The 15,386-nt window shown below is 47.6% G+C and overlaps 2 protein-coding genes across 2 annotated transcripts in view; both read left to right on the forward strand.

Annotated features, from left to right (window-relative positions):
• LOC307116159 (leukocyte immunoglobulin-like receptor subfamily A member 6) overlaps nt 1–10,962 on the forward strand; it is a gene marked incomplete at both ends in the record, with an annotated part of 125,991 nt that extends 115,029 nt beyond the window's left edge. The window contains 2 exons of the mRNA XM_079799832.1: nt 9,798–10,100; nt 10,814–10,962. Coding sequence (XP_079655958.1) covers nt 9,798–10,100; nt 10,814–10,962 — 452 coding nt within the window. The remainder of the gene's footprint in view (nt 1–9,797; nt 10,101–10,813) is intronic.
• LOC307092439 (leukocyte immunoglobulin-like receptor subfamily A member 6) lies at nt 246–9,620 on the forward strand (the record flags this gene model as incomplete). The annotated part of the gene is made up of 6 exons (XM_079759736.1): nt 246–357; nt 1,117–1,167; nt 8,334–8,618; nt 8,781–9,056; nt 9,270–9,415; nt 9,567–9,620. 6 exons carry the CDS (start codon nt 246–248, stop codon nt 9,618–9,620), a joined length of 924 nt encoding a protein of 307 aa, XP_079615862.1.
• Nucleotides 10,963–15,386: the final 4,424 nt, after the last annotated feature.

Below are 15,386 nucleotides of genomic sequence, written 5' to 3' on the forward strand. Positions count from 1 at the left end.
AACAAGGTGGGCAGGAAGCCCTCATTCTCCCTCCCTCCCTCTCTCTAGGACACCTGCCTGACAGACCATCTCTATCAGTGGTGGTACACATAGGCCCCAGGGTGGCATCTGAAGGAACGGTGACCCTGCTGTGTCAGTCACAGAGCCTGAGGGACACGTTCCTTCTGTCCAAGGAGGGGGCAGCCAATCCCTCCCTGCATCTGAGATCAAAGCACCGAGCTGGGAAGTTCCAGGCAGAGTTCTCCATGAGCCCTGTGACCTCAGCCCACGGGGGCACCTACAGGTGCTACAGCTCATGCAGCACTTACCCCTACCTGCTGTCACACCCCAGTGAGCCCCTGAAGCTCCTGGTCCCAGGTGAGAACCCCTGACCCTATCTGCTGAGCTGTCAGCTCAGGGTCCTGTCCCCAGAAGAACTATGGGCTGATAGAGAGGGAGGGGCTCTAGGGATGGTCACCCAGAAGACATCTTCCCCACAGACACCCTGCTACCTTGTACATCCCTGCCCTTTACCTGGGTCTAGAAGGTGCCAGGTGGGCAGCAGTTGGGCCCTGACTGGGCCACAGCACAGATGTAGGAGAGAAGCCTGAGTTTTGAGGGGCACAGAGTCCCAGATCCCCCCCTCCTTCTGTCCTCACCATCTAAGGACCCTACCCCCCATCCACAGGGCCCCTGTCCACAGCTCATGAGTTACTGGGATTTTTTTCTTTGAGGGAGCTCAGAGGCCCTACTCTGAGTACAGACCAGGCAGAGAATCCCAGGAATCAGAAGAGACCCCAGATCTGGGCGGAGTGTCTCCGGGGGGCCTGGCGTCCTCCTGTGTCCTCATCATGGAACAACCCATGGGCAGTTCTGAGTCTCTCAGGGGATCAAATGCCCCCTCAGATCTCAAGGACAAACGGGCTGAGTCCTAGGAGAGCTGGACTCGGGGAGAGATTTCATGGGACTATGGGGGGCCAGGGGCTCGAGGATTTACTCCTTCCCAGCCATAGCATCAGGCCTGCAGAGGGCTAAGTGAGGGTGAGGACAGGAGGGGTGGTCATGGCAAAGGGAGATGTTGAGGCTCAAGTGGGGAGAAGGCAGCACCAAACCCTCACACTTCATCCTGATCCCCAGGAGGCTCTGAAGATCCCTCCTTCCCCACCACGGCATTGGGCCCCCAGACAGGTAAGTGAGGATCTCTGTGGGGAGGTGGTGGTGTCTCCATGGGGAAGAGAGGCTGAGTCATGTGGGGGTTCAGGCACCTGAGGAGGCGCTGGCTTGGACACGCCCTTCCCTTGTCTGGGCCTCAGTGGCTCCAGGTGTAAAAAGAGAGAATCGAGGCTCAGAGCTTACATTTCCTTCAGCTCTGGGTCTGAGCTCCTGGGAGAGGGCCTCACAGTGAACCCCCAGGATGTGACGTTATTGGGCCTGTCCCCTCCGTAGCAGTGACGGTGTCACTGTGATTATAATTCAAAGTCAGAGACACAAGGAGCCAGCTGAGGTGGATGAACTAAAAGGTAGACCTAACCCTTCACTCCTTCACAATCCTGATCTCAAGACACAATGAAGCCCCAGATGTTCATCTTTGCATCCTAGTTACTTACAAGACAAGACACCGAAGATGCTCATCTCAAGGGGTTGAGATGGGCATTATTAGTTTGGGGACTCCTTGGAGATCAGAGAAGAGATGACAGGCATTCCCACACCTCCTCACCACACACTGTGTGTGTTTGGTTCTCAGGAGCAGCTGATCCCCTGGGAAATTGTTCATCACAGAACAATTCAGACTCCAAGGCAGGTGAGTGTGGGAAATTGTCAGTGATGGGGCTGAGTGCAGAGGGTCACATCCAGTCAGTGGAAGTCAGGTGACCTGGATACACATCCAGGGGTGCTGGGCTGGTTCGATATTGCCCTGACCTCTGTGACCTCTCTGTCCACAACCTCCAGCCTCAACCCCCCAAGACTACACCATGGGGAATCTCATCCGGATGGGCGTGGCTGGCTTGGTCCTGGTGGTCGTTGGGGTGTTGCTGTTTCAGGATTGGCAGCCGAGAGGGAAACACAAAAGACAACAAACCCACCACCCAGCGAGGCAGAGCCTTGGAAATGGATCTGATGCTACCAAGAGCTTCTGGAGGATCGCTGGGTCATAAAGGCAGCTCCATTTTAATTTTTTTGAGAAAAATCCATACTGATTTCCAAAGTGGCTGCCCCAGCCTGCATTCCCACCAGCAGTGCATTAGGGTTCCCTTTTCTCCACATCCTCGCCAGCACTTGTTGTTCGTTGATGTATTGATGGTAGCCGTTCTGGCAGGTGTGAGGTTGTACCTCATTGTTGTTATAATTTGCATGTCTGGTGATTTGTGACGTTGAGCATTTCTTCATATGTCGCTTGGCCATGTGTATGTCCTCTTTGGATAACTGTCTATTCAGGCCCTCTGCCCATGTTTTATTTGGGTTATTTCTCTTCCTTTTTGTTGAGTTATAGAAGAACTTTATATATTTTGGAAATTAACCCCTTATCAGACGTATCATTGGCAAATAACTTCTCCCATAGAGTGGGATCCCTTTTCATTTTTGATGCCGGTTTCCTTTGCTGCGCAGAAGCCTCTTAGTTTGCTGTTGTCCCATTTGTTTATTTTTTTTCCCTTTGTTTCTAGGAAGAAACCAGAAACACCAATCAGAAAGAATATATGCACCCCTATGTTCATAGCAGCGTTATTTATGTCACTGTGATTATAATTCAAAGTCAGAGACACAACTGACTAACTGCCCAAGTGCCCTTCAGTAGATGAATGGATAAAAAAGCTGTGATACATTTACACAAAGAAATGTTTTACAGCTGTAAAAATAAATAAAGGAACTCTTAGTCTTTCAGACAACATGGAGATTCCTGGAGATTATTATGCTAAGTGAAATCAGCCAGTCAGAGAAAGGCAAATATCACATGATGTCTCTTATATGTGGAATCTAATGAACAACATAAATGGCCAACGATATAGGTCCAGAGGCATGGATGCATGGAACAGACTGACCGATCTCAGAGGGAAGTGGGGAGAGGCAGTAAGAGATTAACCTAAGAACTTACATGCATATAGACACAGACAATAGGGTGGTGAAGGTATGGGGGGACAGGAAACGGATGGAGGGGAGCAAGGGGGACATGAGCACAAAGGGAACAATGCACGGTTCAGAGAGGGGGAGCCTTGGAGCCCATCTGAGGACCCCAGGAGGTGCTGAAGGAAAGTCGGGACCAGCAGTTGTGGGAACCATCTGCTGAGTGTGTCCAGGGGAGTAGATGTGGTTTGGGTGCAGAAAATGTCTCTCTGTGTGTTCCCTGTACAGGACTCTTCGCCCATTAAAAGTGTATTTTCTCGGGAGGCTGGGGGAAGGTCAATGGGGAAAAAGAAAAAAGGAGATATATGTACTACTATTTGTAATACTTTAAACAATAAAATATTTTTTAAAAAAAAAAGTGTATTTTCTCTCCCTATCATGGTTGACTTTCTGTGATGAACCCCCTTCTTTTCTCACCCCTGTGACTTGGGGGTCCATCCACATGGCTGGTATGGGTCCCCACCTCTAGCACCTCATGCTCTCCCCCACTGTTATGTAATAAAATATTCTTTTTTAATTTTATTGGGGTGACATTAGTCAACATGAACATATAGGTTTCATAATGGATTACTAATTTACATAATCTGTATATAGGACCATGTGCCCACCACCCAAAGTCAGTTCTTCTCCAGTCACCTCATATTAGGACCCCTTTCTCCCCCACCCCCTCCCTCTGGCAACCACCACTCTGCTGTTTGTGTTCATACGTCTCAGTTTTATATTCCACTCATGAGTTAAATCATATAGTTCTTAGCTTTTTCTGTCTCACTTATTTCACTTCACATAATGTTCTCAAGCTCCATCCATGTTGTTGTAAATGATGCTATTTCATCCTTTCTTATGCCCGTGTAGTACTCCATTGCATATACACTGAGTGGCCAGGTTATGATGATCTCTGAATGCATAATAATCTGGCCACTCAGTGTATATCCTATATAATAAAAGGCTAATCTGCAAATTGTCCCCTCGACCAGGAGTTCGACCAGCAGGCAGGCTGGCCAACCGTCCCTGTCCCCTCCCCCTGGCCAGGCTGACCAGACCCCACCCATGCACGAATTCATGCACCGGGCCTCTAATATATATATATATTGAGTGGCCAGATTATTATGCGTTCAGAGATCATAATAATCTGGCCACTCAGTGTATATAGCACATCTTCTTTACCCAGTCCTCTATCACAGGGCACTTTGACTGTTTCCAAGTCTTGGCCACCATGAACAATGCTGCAATGAACATAAGGGTGCACATATCTTTGTGTATAAATGATTTTGAGTCTTTGGGTTACATACCCAGGAGTGGGGTTGTTGGGTCATATGGTAGCTCTATTTTTAATTTTTTGAGGAATCGCAGACTGCTTTCCATAGTGGTTGTACCAGTTTACATTCCCACCAGCTGTGAATGAGGGTCCACTTTTTTCCACAACCACTCCAACACTTGTTGTTGCTTGTCTTGTTGGTAATGGACACTCTAGTAGTTTTAATTTGCATTTCCCTGATTGACAGGGAGGTTGGAACATCTTTTCATGTATCTATTGGCTGTTTGTATGTCTTCTTGGGAGAGGTGTATTTTCAGGTCCTCTGCCCAGTTTTTGATGGGATTGTTTATTTGTTTGGTGTTGAGTTTTACGAGTCCCTTATATATTTTGGAAATTAAATCTTTGTCAGAGATATTGTTTGCAAATATCATCTCCCATCTGGTTGGCTGCCTGTTTGTTTTGTTGTCCATTTCTTTTGCTATGCAGAAGCTCTTCAGTGTGATATTGTCCTATTCATTTATTTTTGCCTTTACCTCCCTTGCCTTTGGGGTCAAGTCTATAAAATTTTCTCTATCACCCAGGTCCATAAGTTTGGTACCTATATGTTTTTATATGTGACTTATAGTTTCGGGTCTTACATTTAAGTTTCTGGTCCATTTTGAATTGATTTTTGTACATGGGGACAAACTGCAACTCCTCCGAGTTTGACATTTTTTAGAATCCACATGTAAGCGAGAACATACATTATTTGTCTCCCTCTGTCCAATTTATCTTAGTTAACAGCATGCCCTAGAGCTTCATCCATATTGTCACAAATGGCAAGACTTACGTGTTTTTATCCTGGCAGAATAATGTTCTACTCTGTATGTGCCCAGAAAATGGTAAACACCAAAATACAGAGCATTCTAAAAATTATTATTTTCAGAGCAACACAGCACCAAGCTGTCCCTTCAGACGTTAATGAGTTGAATCCAAGTGATGACATTTCAGGGGAAATGGCACAGTTGGTATCTGATGAAAACAGGGAAGGTTGTGTGGACCCAAACCAGTCTTGTAGGATAAACCCTCATGTTATTGGGGTGAGAAAAAATAAGGGGGTCATCAGAGAAATTAAATCTCGGTGTGGAGAGAAAATACACATCTAATGGAGGAAGAGTCCTATGCAGGAAGCACAGAGACATTTCCAGCCTCCAAACCATGTTTATTCTGCAGGACATTCTCAGCAGACAGTTCCCCCAACCCAGGGTCCATATTTTCTTTCACCACCTCCTGGGATCATCAGATGTGCTGCAAGGCTCCTCCTCTCAGGATGGTGCATTGATCCCTCCGTGTTCACCTCCTGGCTTCATCGTGTGTTCTCCTGGGGCTATTCCAAGCCTGAAATCGCAGCACCCCAAGGACATACAACAAGCTAAAATGTCTGGGACATAACAAAAGCAATCCTGAGAAGGAAGTTCATAGCATTACATGCTTATCTCAAGAAACAAGAAAAAGCTCAAAGCTCAAATAAATCTAACTCTACATCTGAAATGATTCATAGGAAAAGCCCAGAGAATGTAGACGGAAGAAAATAATAAAGACCCAAGCAGAAATAAATGACATAGAGACTACAAAAACAATACAAAAAAATCAGTGAAACCAAAAGACAGTTCTTTGAAAAGATAAACAACTTGTCGAACCTTTAGCCAGATAAGAAACAAAGATTTAAAAAATCAGAAATGAAAGAGGCTCAGTAACAACTGGCAATACAGAAATACAAAGGATTGTAAGAAAATACTTTGAACACCTATATGCCAACAAACTGGACAAATTCATAGAAATATACCTTCCAAAACGCAATCAGGAAGAATCACAGAACCTAAATAGGCCAATAACAGCTAATGAAATTGAATCAAAAAAAAGTCCCGGAGGGGGCGGAGAGAAATCCATGGTCCAGATGAATTCACAGGTGAGTTTTATCAAATACTCAAAGAAGAACTAACACCTCTCCTCCTGAAACTATTCCAAATATTTAAGAGGAAGTGACACGTCCAAGCTCTTTTTATGAGTTCAGTTATCCTGATTCCAAAACCAGATAAAAACACTACAAAGAAAGAAAATTACAGGCCAATATCCCTGATGAGCATAGGTGCTAAAATCTTCAACAAAGTATTAACAAATCAAATCCAGCAATAAATTAAAAAGATCATGCACCACGAACAAGTAACACTGTTTCTGGAGATGCAAGGATGGTTCAATATTCACAAGTTAGTAAATTAATAAACGTGATGCACCATATAAACAACATGAAGGATAAAAATCACATGATCATATCAATAGAATCAGAAAAAGCATTCGACAAACTCCAGCACCCAGTGATGATAAAATTAAAAAAAAAAAAAAAAAAAAACACCTCTCAGCAAAGTGAGAATGGAGAATTGCATGTACCTGGCCAATTTTCCCATTTTATTAATGTTCAAGAAATTAAAAATGGAACTGCCATCAACCATTCTAATTCTTTCACAAACCTACTTTTAAGATCCATTGTAGACCTCACAAATCCCTTTCCTCGCCCCCAGCTTGGACTAGACTCCTCTCCTCATTTCTCTTCTCTACATGTGTTTGTGACTGACCACGGAAAGGCGAGAATTATGTAACAAATCCATATAAGCTGTTTATCTAACATTTAACACACAATATTAGAATTAAATTACTGTTGATATTTTATTTCTATTGGCAAATATTGCACTTCTCTAGTTTATTGGTAACACATGGCACATAGAATTGTATGATGATCTGACCGAACAGTTTGCTTCTTATATATTTCCTTTGAGTTAAAGACATCACGCCATGTTCTTGTGTGGTGATCACCACACCCATGACCAGCCATCGCCTCCCTCTCTCTTCCTACCTTCCAGACAGTTTGTATGTGTGCAGGGGTCTCGAGAACGTTCTCTCCTCTCTAGAATGTTCTCACTCCACCTCTTAGGTCTCTACCTACTCACACAGGCGATCCTTCAAACACAGTCTAGACATTGTCCCCAGTTGTTCTCATATTTTTTAATTTTTCTCCTTTGTCAACAATGAGTTACAACGTTAGCCTTAGAATGCCCAAATCTACTAATTAGAGTTCTCAAAATACAAGAAACCGGTCTCCTGCACCACGGAAGTATTTCTGGTACCTGGATAAACTTCTGGCAGGTGATTAGTAAATATTTGTTTATGAACGAGTCAAAAGCAGAAAGAGAATTCCCTTTGGGGAAGGCTGAGGAAACAGGAATTGAGCTGCAGGTAGAGCCAGCCTGTTGAGGATGGGCTCAGGGTGGGAACCTGGGTCCTGCCCTCTCTGAGCAGGACTTCCGACCAGGCAGAGGGTCCTGGGAGTCAGAAGTGACCCCAGATCTGGGCTGAGAGTCTCCAGAGGCCCATAGTCCTCCTGAGTTCTCATCATGGAAACACCCACACCCAGGCCCAGAGCGGGGCGGTCTGCTTGCTGTGGGTTCACAGCTCTGAGGGCCCGAAGGACGGAAGCAGCTCCTGACCCACCACATCCTGTGCGTCTCTGTCCTTCAGGCCCAGGCCTCCTCCATCTGCCGAGCAGGAGCCCTCAGAGCAGACGCCATGGCATCCATCCTCTCTGCTCTTCTCTGCCTCGGTCAGTTGTGGACACAGAGAGGGGGAGCGAGCGGGAGGGGCCAGGGTGGCTATAACCTTTGTTCATGGTTAGCTATAACCTCAAGCTCAGGCAGCTCGAGTAGATAGGGCCCTGAGAAGAGAGAAAGAGCTACAATGTCCAGGTGCAAAGGTCTCACAGACACTCTCTTGCAGGGCTGAGTCTGGACCAGAGAGCCTGTGTGCAGGCAGGTGAGTCCTCCCCAGGCTCCATGTCCCACCTGTTACTTCACCCCTGGGGCTCAGGAGGGAGCACAGAGGTCGAGGACTAAGCTGGGGGATGAGGGTGGGGAAGGGCTTTGTAATGCATCTTCTGGTTTCCTTCCAGGGACCATCCCCAAACCCACCCTCTCAGCTGAGCCAGGCTCTGTGATCCCTTATGGGAGCCCTGTGACCCTCTGGTGTCAGGGGACCCTGGAGGCCCAGATGTTTCATCTGTACAAGAAAGGAAAACCTGTGGTTTGGAACACACCGAGCCCATGGAAGCCCATGAACAAGGGCAGGTTCTCCATCACACGCATGACAGACCATGATGCAGGGACATATCGCTGTAACTACCTCAGCCCCACTGGCTGGACAGGGCACAGTGACCCCCTGGAGCTGGTGGTGACAGGTGAGAGGACACTCAGGCATCCCAGCTTCAGGCTATGCCCTCAGGAAGGGGGTCTGCTCTCAGGGTGTCTCCCTCTCCCAGCCCAGCCCTGGGGAGGTGTGAGCCCATTTAACATACTGCCTCCTCCTCTCCTAGGAAACTACCATGAACCCAGACTCTCAGCCCTGCCCAGCCCTGTCGTGATCTCGGGAGGAAATGTGACCCTTGAGTGTAGCTCATGGCAGGGATTTCACAGGTTCATTCTGACTAAGGAAGGAGATCACAGGCTCTCCTGGACACAGGACACACAGCCACAGCCCAGAGAATCATCACGGGCCAAGTTCTCTGTGGGGCCTGTGACCCCCAGCCACAGGTGGACGTTCAGATGCTATGGCTGTTACAGAGAGAGCCTGCAGGTGTGGTCACCACCCAGTGATGCCCTGGAGCTCCTGGTCCCAGGTGAGTCCCATTATTATCTCACCCAAGGATTGAGGCATCAATCACATTATTTGGATCTTTGCTCTGAGGGGAGCCCCATGTGAGAGGGTGAGGTGAGTGGAGCAAAGGGGCTCATGAGTCAAAAACATAGAGACACTGAGACCTAGATGCCAGAATGGGAGAAGGAGACTTATGGGAGGAACAGCCCCTGTAATTCATGTCTGGTCTCCCCAGGTGAGTCTGGGAAGCCCTCCCTCCTGAGCCAGCAGGGCCCCATCGTGGCCTCTGGACAGAGCCTGACCCTCCAGTGTCGCTCTGATGTCGGCTATGACAGATTCGCTCTGCACAAGGAGGGGGGACGGGACCTCCCCCAGAGCCTTGTCCTGCAGCCCCAGGCTGGGCTCTCTCAGGCCAACTTCCTTCTGGACACTGAGAGAAGATCCCACGGGGGCCGGTACAGATGCTACGGTGGATACAAACTCTCCTCTAAGTGGTCGACCCCCAGTGACCCCCTGGACATCCTGGTGGCAGGTGAGGAGCCAGTGGGCTCAATCAGGGACCCAGATTCTGCACAGGCCCTGCTAGGTGTCTCTGGTGGTGAGGCCAGAATGAAAGTGCAGGCCCGAGGAAGGGAGAGAGACAGAGAGACAGGGAGTTGGAGGGGAGAGGAGGAGAGTCAGAGAAACAGAGACAAACAGAGAGGAGGGTCCTCAGAGAGAACAAGGTGGGCAGGCAGCCCTCACCCTCCCTCTCTCTCTCTAGGACACCTGTCTGACACACCCTCCCTTTCGGTGCAGCCAGGCCCCAGGGTGGCCTCAGGAGAGAACGTGACCCTGCTGTGTCAGTCACAGAGCCCGAGGGACACTTTCCTTCTGTCCAAGGAGGGGGCAGCCGATCCCCCCCTGTGTCTGAGATCAAAGCACCCAGCTCGGCAGAATCAGGCAGAGCTCTCCATGAGTCCTGTGACCTCAGCCCACAAGGGGACCTACAGGTGTTACAGCTCACACAGCACCTCCCCCTACCTGCTGTCACTCCCCAGTGACCCCCTGGAACTCCTGGTCTCAGGTGAGGGGCCCTGACCCTGTCTTGCTGAGATGTTCCCTGGGGGCCCTGTCCCTGGAGACTCTGAGACAGTAAGAAGTGCTGGGGCCCAGGAGTTTGCCACTGACAGGATATTCTGAAGCCCCTGCCACCAATCCTTCCTCCATGGACCCTGGGTCCTCAGCTGTCGGCTTAGTGGGATCTCTCAGCTGTAGATGTTTAGCCTTATGAGTTCTGTGTCTCCAACAAGACACGAAACACACAGCCCCAAATTATTTCTGCATTGAGATCATTGTTCTCCATCATCCTCAACTTGAGAAATACAGCTTTTACCCAAGTCACTCAGAACAGGTTCTGAACTCAGGGATCACAGGAGGCTGAGGTCATCCAACGAAGAGCCCATGGAACCTGGCCTAGTAGAGACAGGCTCATGGAGGGGCGGTGTAAAAGTCATCATCTGAGAAGTGGGGCATCTGAGAGCACAGGGCCCAGGGGGAAGGCTCCTGTCTCCCCAGGTCCTCACTCACACCCTCGTGTCATGATTCTCAGGAGCAGCTGACACCCTCAGTCCACCACCAAATAGGTCAGACCTCAAGATGGGTGAGTGGGAGAAACTCTCAGGTATGGGGGTGGGGGTAGAGGTTCATGTCCTTTCAAAGGGAGGTGGGTGTCCTGGGTGGACATCCAGGGTTCTGATGTCCTCCTGGGGTGACTTTGGTCCACTCTGACCTCTATGATCTCTTTGTCCACCTCCCACCCCCAAGACTACACGGTGGGGAATTCCATCCGGATGGGCGTGGCAGGCTTGGTCCTGGTGGTGCTTGGGGTACTGCTATTTGAGGCTCAAAACAGCCTGAGAAGGACCCATGATGCAGCCAGGACATGAACACAGAGGAAACTGCACCATTCAGAGAGGGGGAGCCCTGGATCCCAGGAGGTGCTGCAGGAAAGTTGGGACCACAGTTGGGGAAACTGTCTGCTGGGAATGTCCAGGGGAATACACATGATTTGGGTGAAGAAAATATCTGTGTGTTCCCTGGACTCTTCCTCCATTTAATTCCTATCTTCTCTTCCTGTCTCGGTTGGCTTTCTGTGATGACCACCCTTCTTTTCTCAACCCTTAACTTGAGGGTCCATCCTACATGGTTGGGGGTCCCCACCTCATGCTCTCCCCCATGTTCATGTAATAAAATATTCTTTTTTAAAAAATATATTTTATTGACTTTTTACAGAGAGGAAAGAAGAGGGACAGAGAGCTAGAAACATCGATGAGAGAGGAACATCGACCAGCTGCCTCTTGCACACCCCCTACCGGGGATGTGCCCGCAACCAATGTACATGCCCTTGACCGGAATCGAACCTGGGACCTTTCAGTCCGCAGACCGACGCTCTATCCACTGAGCCAAACCGGTTTCGGCAATTCTTTATTTCTAATCACCACATTACCAGATGGGCATTATCGCTTCTTCATCTCTTCAGTTCACAGGGGTTAACCTGGGTTCCATAACTGAATAAATGGGCTAAGCCAAGTGCAAGCCTGGGAATTAAAGCTCCAACCTGATGCCCAAACCCTCTCTGGACCCACAGTCCTTCCTCTCCTCACTAGATGCCACCCATGTCATTTCCCCAGAGCTGTCCCCACGTGGCATCAACACGTCGGTGTTTGTGGGGATGGTCTGGGGGAGTGCTGCCCCTGAAAGCACATGTGTAAAATGCTCTGACTGGTGGGAGATGCCCATTTCTGAATCGACATAAAATTAAATATCATTCAGCCACAAGAGAGGAGGAAATCCTGCCATTTGTAATGACCCTGAGGGACCTGGAGGGCGTTATGCTACGTGAAGTAAATCAGGCAGATGAAGACAGATGCTGATTAATCTCACGTACGTGTGGGATCTGAAAAAGCCAAACTAGTAGAAACAGAGAGAATGATGGTTACCACAGGGAGTGTGGGGAAAGGAGAGATGTTGGTGAAAGAGTATCGACTTTCAGTGAGAAGATGAACAAGTTGGGGGGGGCTAATGTACAGTATGGTGATCACAGTAAACAATACCGCATCATATTACCCCAAAAGTAGCTAAGAGATTGTATACTAAAGGCTCTCACCACACAAAAAAAAGAGCAATTATGTGACTTTTTAATGGAATTGTTAGCTAAGGCTGACCTTGTATCATATTGCAGTATTTACATGTGTCACATCCACACGTTGTCACCTAACACTTACACAATGTTATATGTCAATTACATCTCAGTAAAGTTGGGAAAGTTACCCTTGGGCCTGACGTAAGAAAACCTCACCTAGAGAGCAGGACAGGTAATGGAGACGGATGATTGCATATGTTGGGAAGTTGCAAATCTATACACCTATTTATATACCCCTTTGTATAATATTTGTGTCTGTCTATCTGTGTTTCAGTCTATCTATCTATCATCTGTATATCTCTATCTCCATCTGTCAATGAATCTCTCATCTCCGGATTCTAATAAAATTAATTTCTGTTGTCTTAAGCCACCTTGTTAATTGTATTTTGTTGTGGCAAATGTATGAAACTAATTCACTGTCTCTCATTCTCTCTTCCCCTCTCTCCTCTCTCTGATCTCTGATAGAAGAAACTGTGGTTTGACTATTACACTGACCAGCAGACCCTGAGTGACGGATGAATGGATTACTCTGACACACGTTTCTGTGAAAGAGAGGGCTAAGGGACTGCTTGGCTATAGCGACCTGCCTCCCTAGGCTTTTATAGTAACAATAGCTTAAACTAAAAGAAACTATTAGATACTATCAGCCAGGTGAGCATCCTTTGAGAGAGCATATGCATCCTTTAAGCAAGTACGTTTTGAAGTCTAAACATAAAGATTCCAGAAAAACACCCGGGGACTCAGACTTGTTTGGAAAAGTCAAGGCAGGGTCTGCTGCCTTTGGTAAGGTTCCCCTAGAGCAGTGGTCAGCAAACTCATTAGTCCACAGAGCCAAATATCAACAGTAAAATTATTGAAATTTCTTTTGAAAGCCAAATTTTTTAAACCTAAACTTCTTCTAATGCCACTTCTTCAAAATAGACTCGCCCAGGCCGTGGTATTTTGTGGAAGAGCCACACTCAAGGGGCCAAAGAGCCGCATGTGGCTCACCAGCCGCAATTTGCCGACCACAGCCCTAGAGGCCTCCAACCTTTCCGAGAACCCTCCTTACAGGCTTTCCAACCAAGTCCCGTGCTTCCCCACAATGCACACAAAAAAATGCTATCCGTGAAACAACACTTGATCTTGTAGGTTTCCTTCTCTTCTAGAGATGCAGAATCCAACTGTCCCCTCTGCTTTTTTCTGTCAGGAGAGTTATATGTGCATCTGGTAGGAGGCCTACTATATATTCAGTGGGAGAGAACTTCATATTTCAGCTGAAAATTGTTTCATATCCTTAACCATTTTATTCATTAGCTTAGCACCGGAATATTAAATACTATAAATGGAATAATTGTTTTGACTTTCACATGGCAGCGAGCTGTGTTAAAATCAGTGTGTGACTGTACAGTTTAGGAAAACTCAACAGGACAGTTCAGAGATGCGGCTCAAGTCAGACCCTCAGCACCTGCTATTTTTGGGGTGAGGAGAGCTGTTCCCCTTCCTGTGTGACTGGCACCTTGTGCCCTGCACACACTGTGGTGTGGGAACCCTGCCCACCACATCCTGTGAACTTGCCTCTCAAGCTTCGCCTTAAGAACTGAAAAATAAATCATCAAAGCCTCTGCTTTAGAAACTTCCACAGGGAGTTCACCCCTTTTCCTGATGCATGAAGGGAGCGAACCTGAAACCACAAAGTGAATTCAAAGTGGTCACCACAGAATCCACAGGTCAGGACAGCTCATCTCTTTCAAGAGGTTATGCTGACCCAGACCTGGCCCAGCCTTGACCAGGAATGTGGTGTGTATCTAGGAGGTGTTTCTTAAGACCATGTGCCACCACCATCTCCCCTAATTCTGCCCTATTTTGTATGATAATCCTGATGGGTGCTGTGAATTCAGCACTGGGTCGTGGACAGCTCCACCCCCCATCTATAGGGCACCTAGCTATGTCTCTTTTGTAAAGTCTCTTCAATCTATAATAATAGAAGTGTAAATATGCTAATTAGACCAGACAGCCGAATGACCTTCCGGACATCCTTCCAGATGAAACCGCGGCGGCGGGGCCGAGGAAGAGGCGGTTAGGGGTGATCAGGCAGGCAGGTGAGTGGTTAGGGGTGGTCAAGGAGGCAGGTGAGCGATTAGGGGCAATCAGGAAGGCAGGCAGAGTAGTTAGGGGCAATCAGGCAGGCAGGCGGGCAGGCAGGCGAGTGGTTAGGAGCCAACAGTCCTGAATTGCAAGAGGGATGTCTAACTGTCGGTTTAGACCTGATCCCGCAGGAATCCCTGTGGGATTGGGCCTAAACCATCAGTAGGACATCCCCCGAAGGGTCCCGGATTGTGAGAGGGTGCAGGCTTGGCTGAGGGACACACACACCCCCATGTACGAATTTTGTGCACCAGGCCTCTAGTTACATATAAAAGGGGCAAGAACTATGAGTATATGACTTACATATGTTTTATGCAGAATGTTTTATAAGTCTTTATTTTTTAAAGGGTTTACCTTCAATACAAGTATATTTAAATCTTACATAAGTATTTTATCCTCTTGCTGTGTTTAGCACCAAGAACATGGTCAGCCCTGGCCAGTTTTTCTCAGTGGTTAGAGCATCAGACCACACTCAGAAGGGTCATAGGTTCAAGTTCCTGGATTACAGGTTCGATACAGCTCTCATCCAGGTATGTGTGGGAGGCAATCCATTGATATGTTTCTCTCACACTCTTGTTTTTCACTCTCCCTCTCCCTTCCTCCTTTCCACTCTCTCTGAACAAAAGAATCAATAGAAAAAAATATCCTCTGGTGAGGGTTAACAAAAAAATAAATAAAAACCCCTAGTGGATAGAGCATTGGCCTGTGGACTAAAGGGTCCCAGGTTTGATTCTGGTCATGGGCAAATGTCTGGATTGCAGGCTCGATCCCCAGTGTGGGGCATGCAGGAAGCAGTCTCTCTCATCACTGATGTTTCTCCCTCATCATTGATGTTTCTATTTCTCTCTCTACCCCTCCCTTCCTCTCTGAAATCAATTTTAAAATATATGTTTAAAAAATAATTGAAATAAATTAATAAAGGGCCAACACAAAAAACATTTTTCAGCCACTCACCCACAGGCAGAGGGAGGATGTGAAGACTGGACTCACCCAAGGAGAGTCTGGGGTTTCCGGCTTTGGGGAGAGGTGTGGAGGCGTGGC

This window comes from Cnephaeus nilssonii, assembly GCF_951640355.1.
Source record: "Cnephaeus nilssonii genome assembly, chromosome: 20".
Classification (NCBI taxonomy): Eukaryota; Metazoa; Chordata; class Mammalia; order Chiroptera; family Vespertilionidae; genus Cnephaeus; species Cnephaeus nilssonii.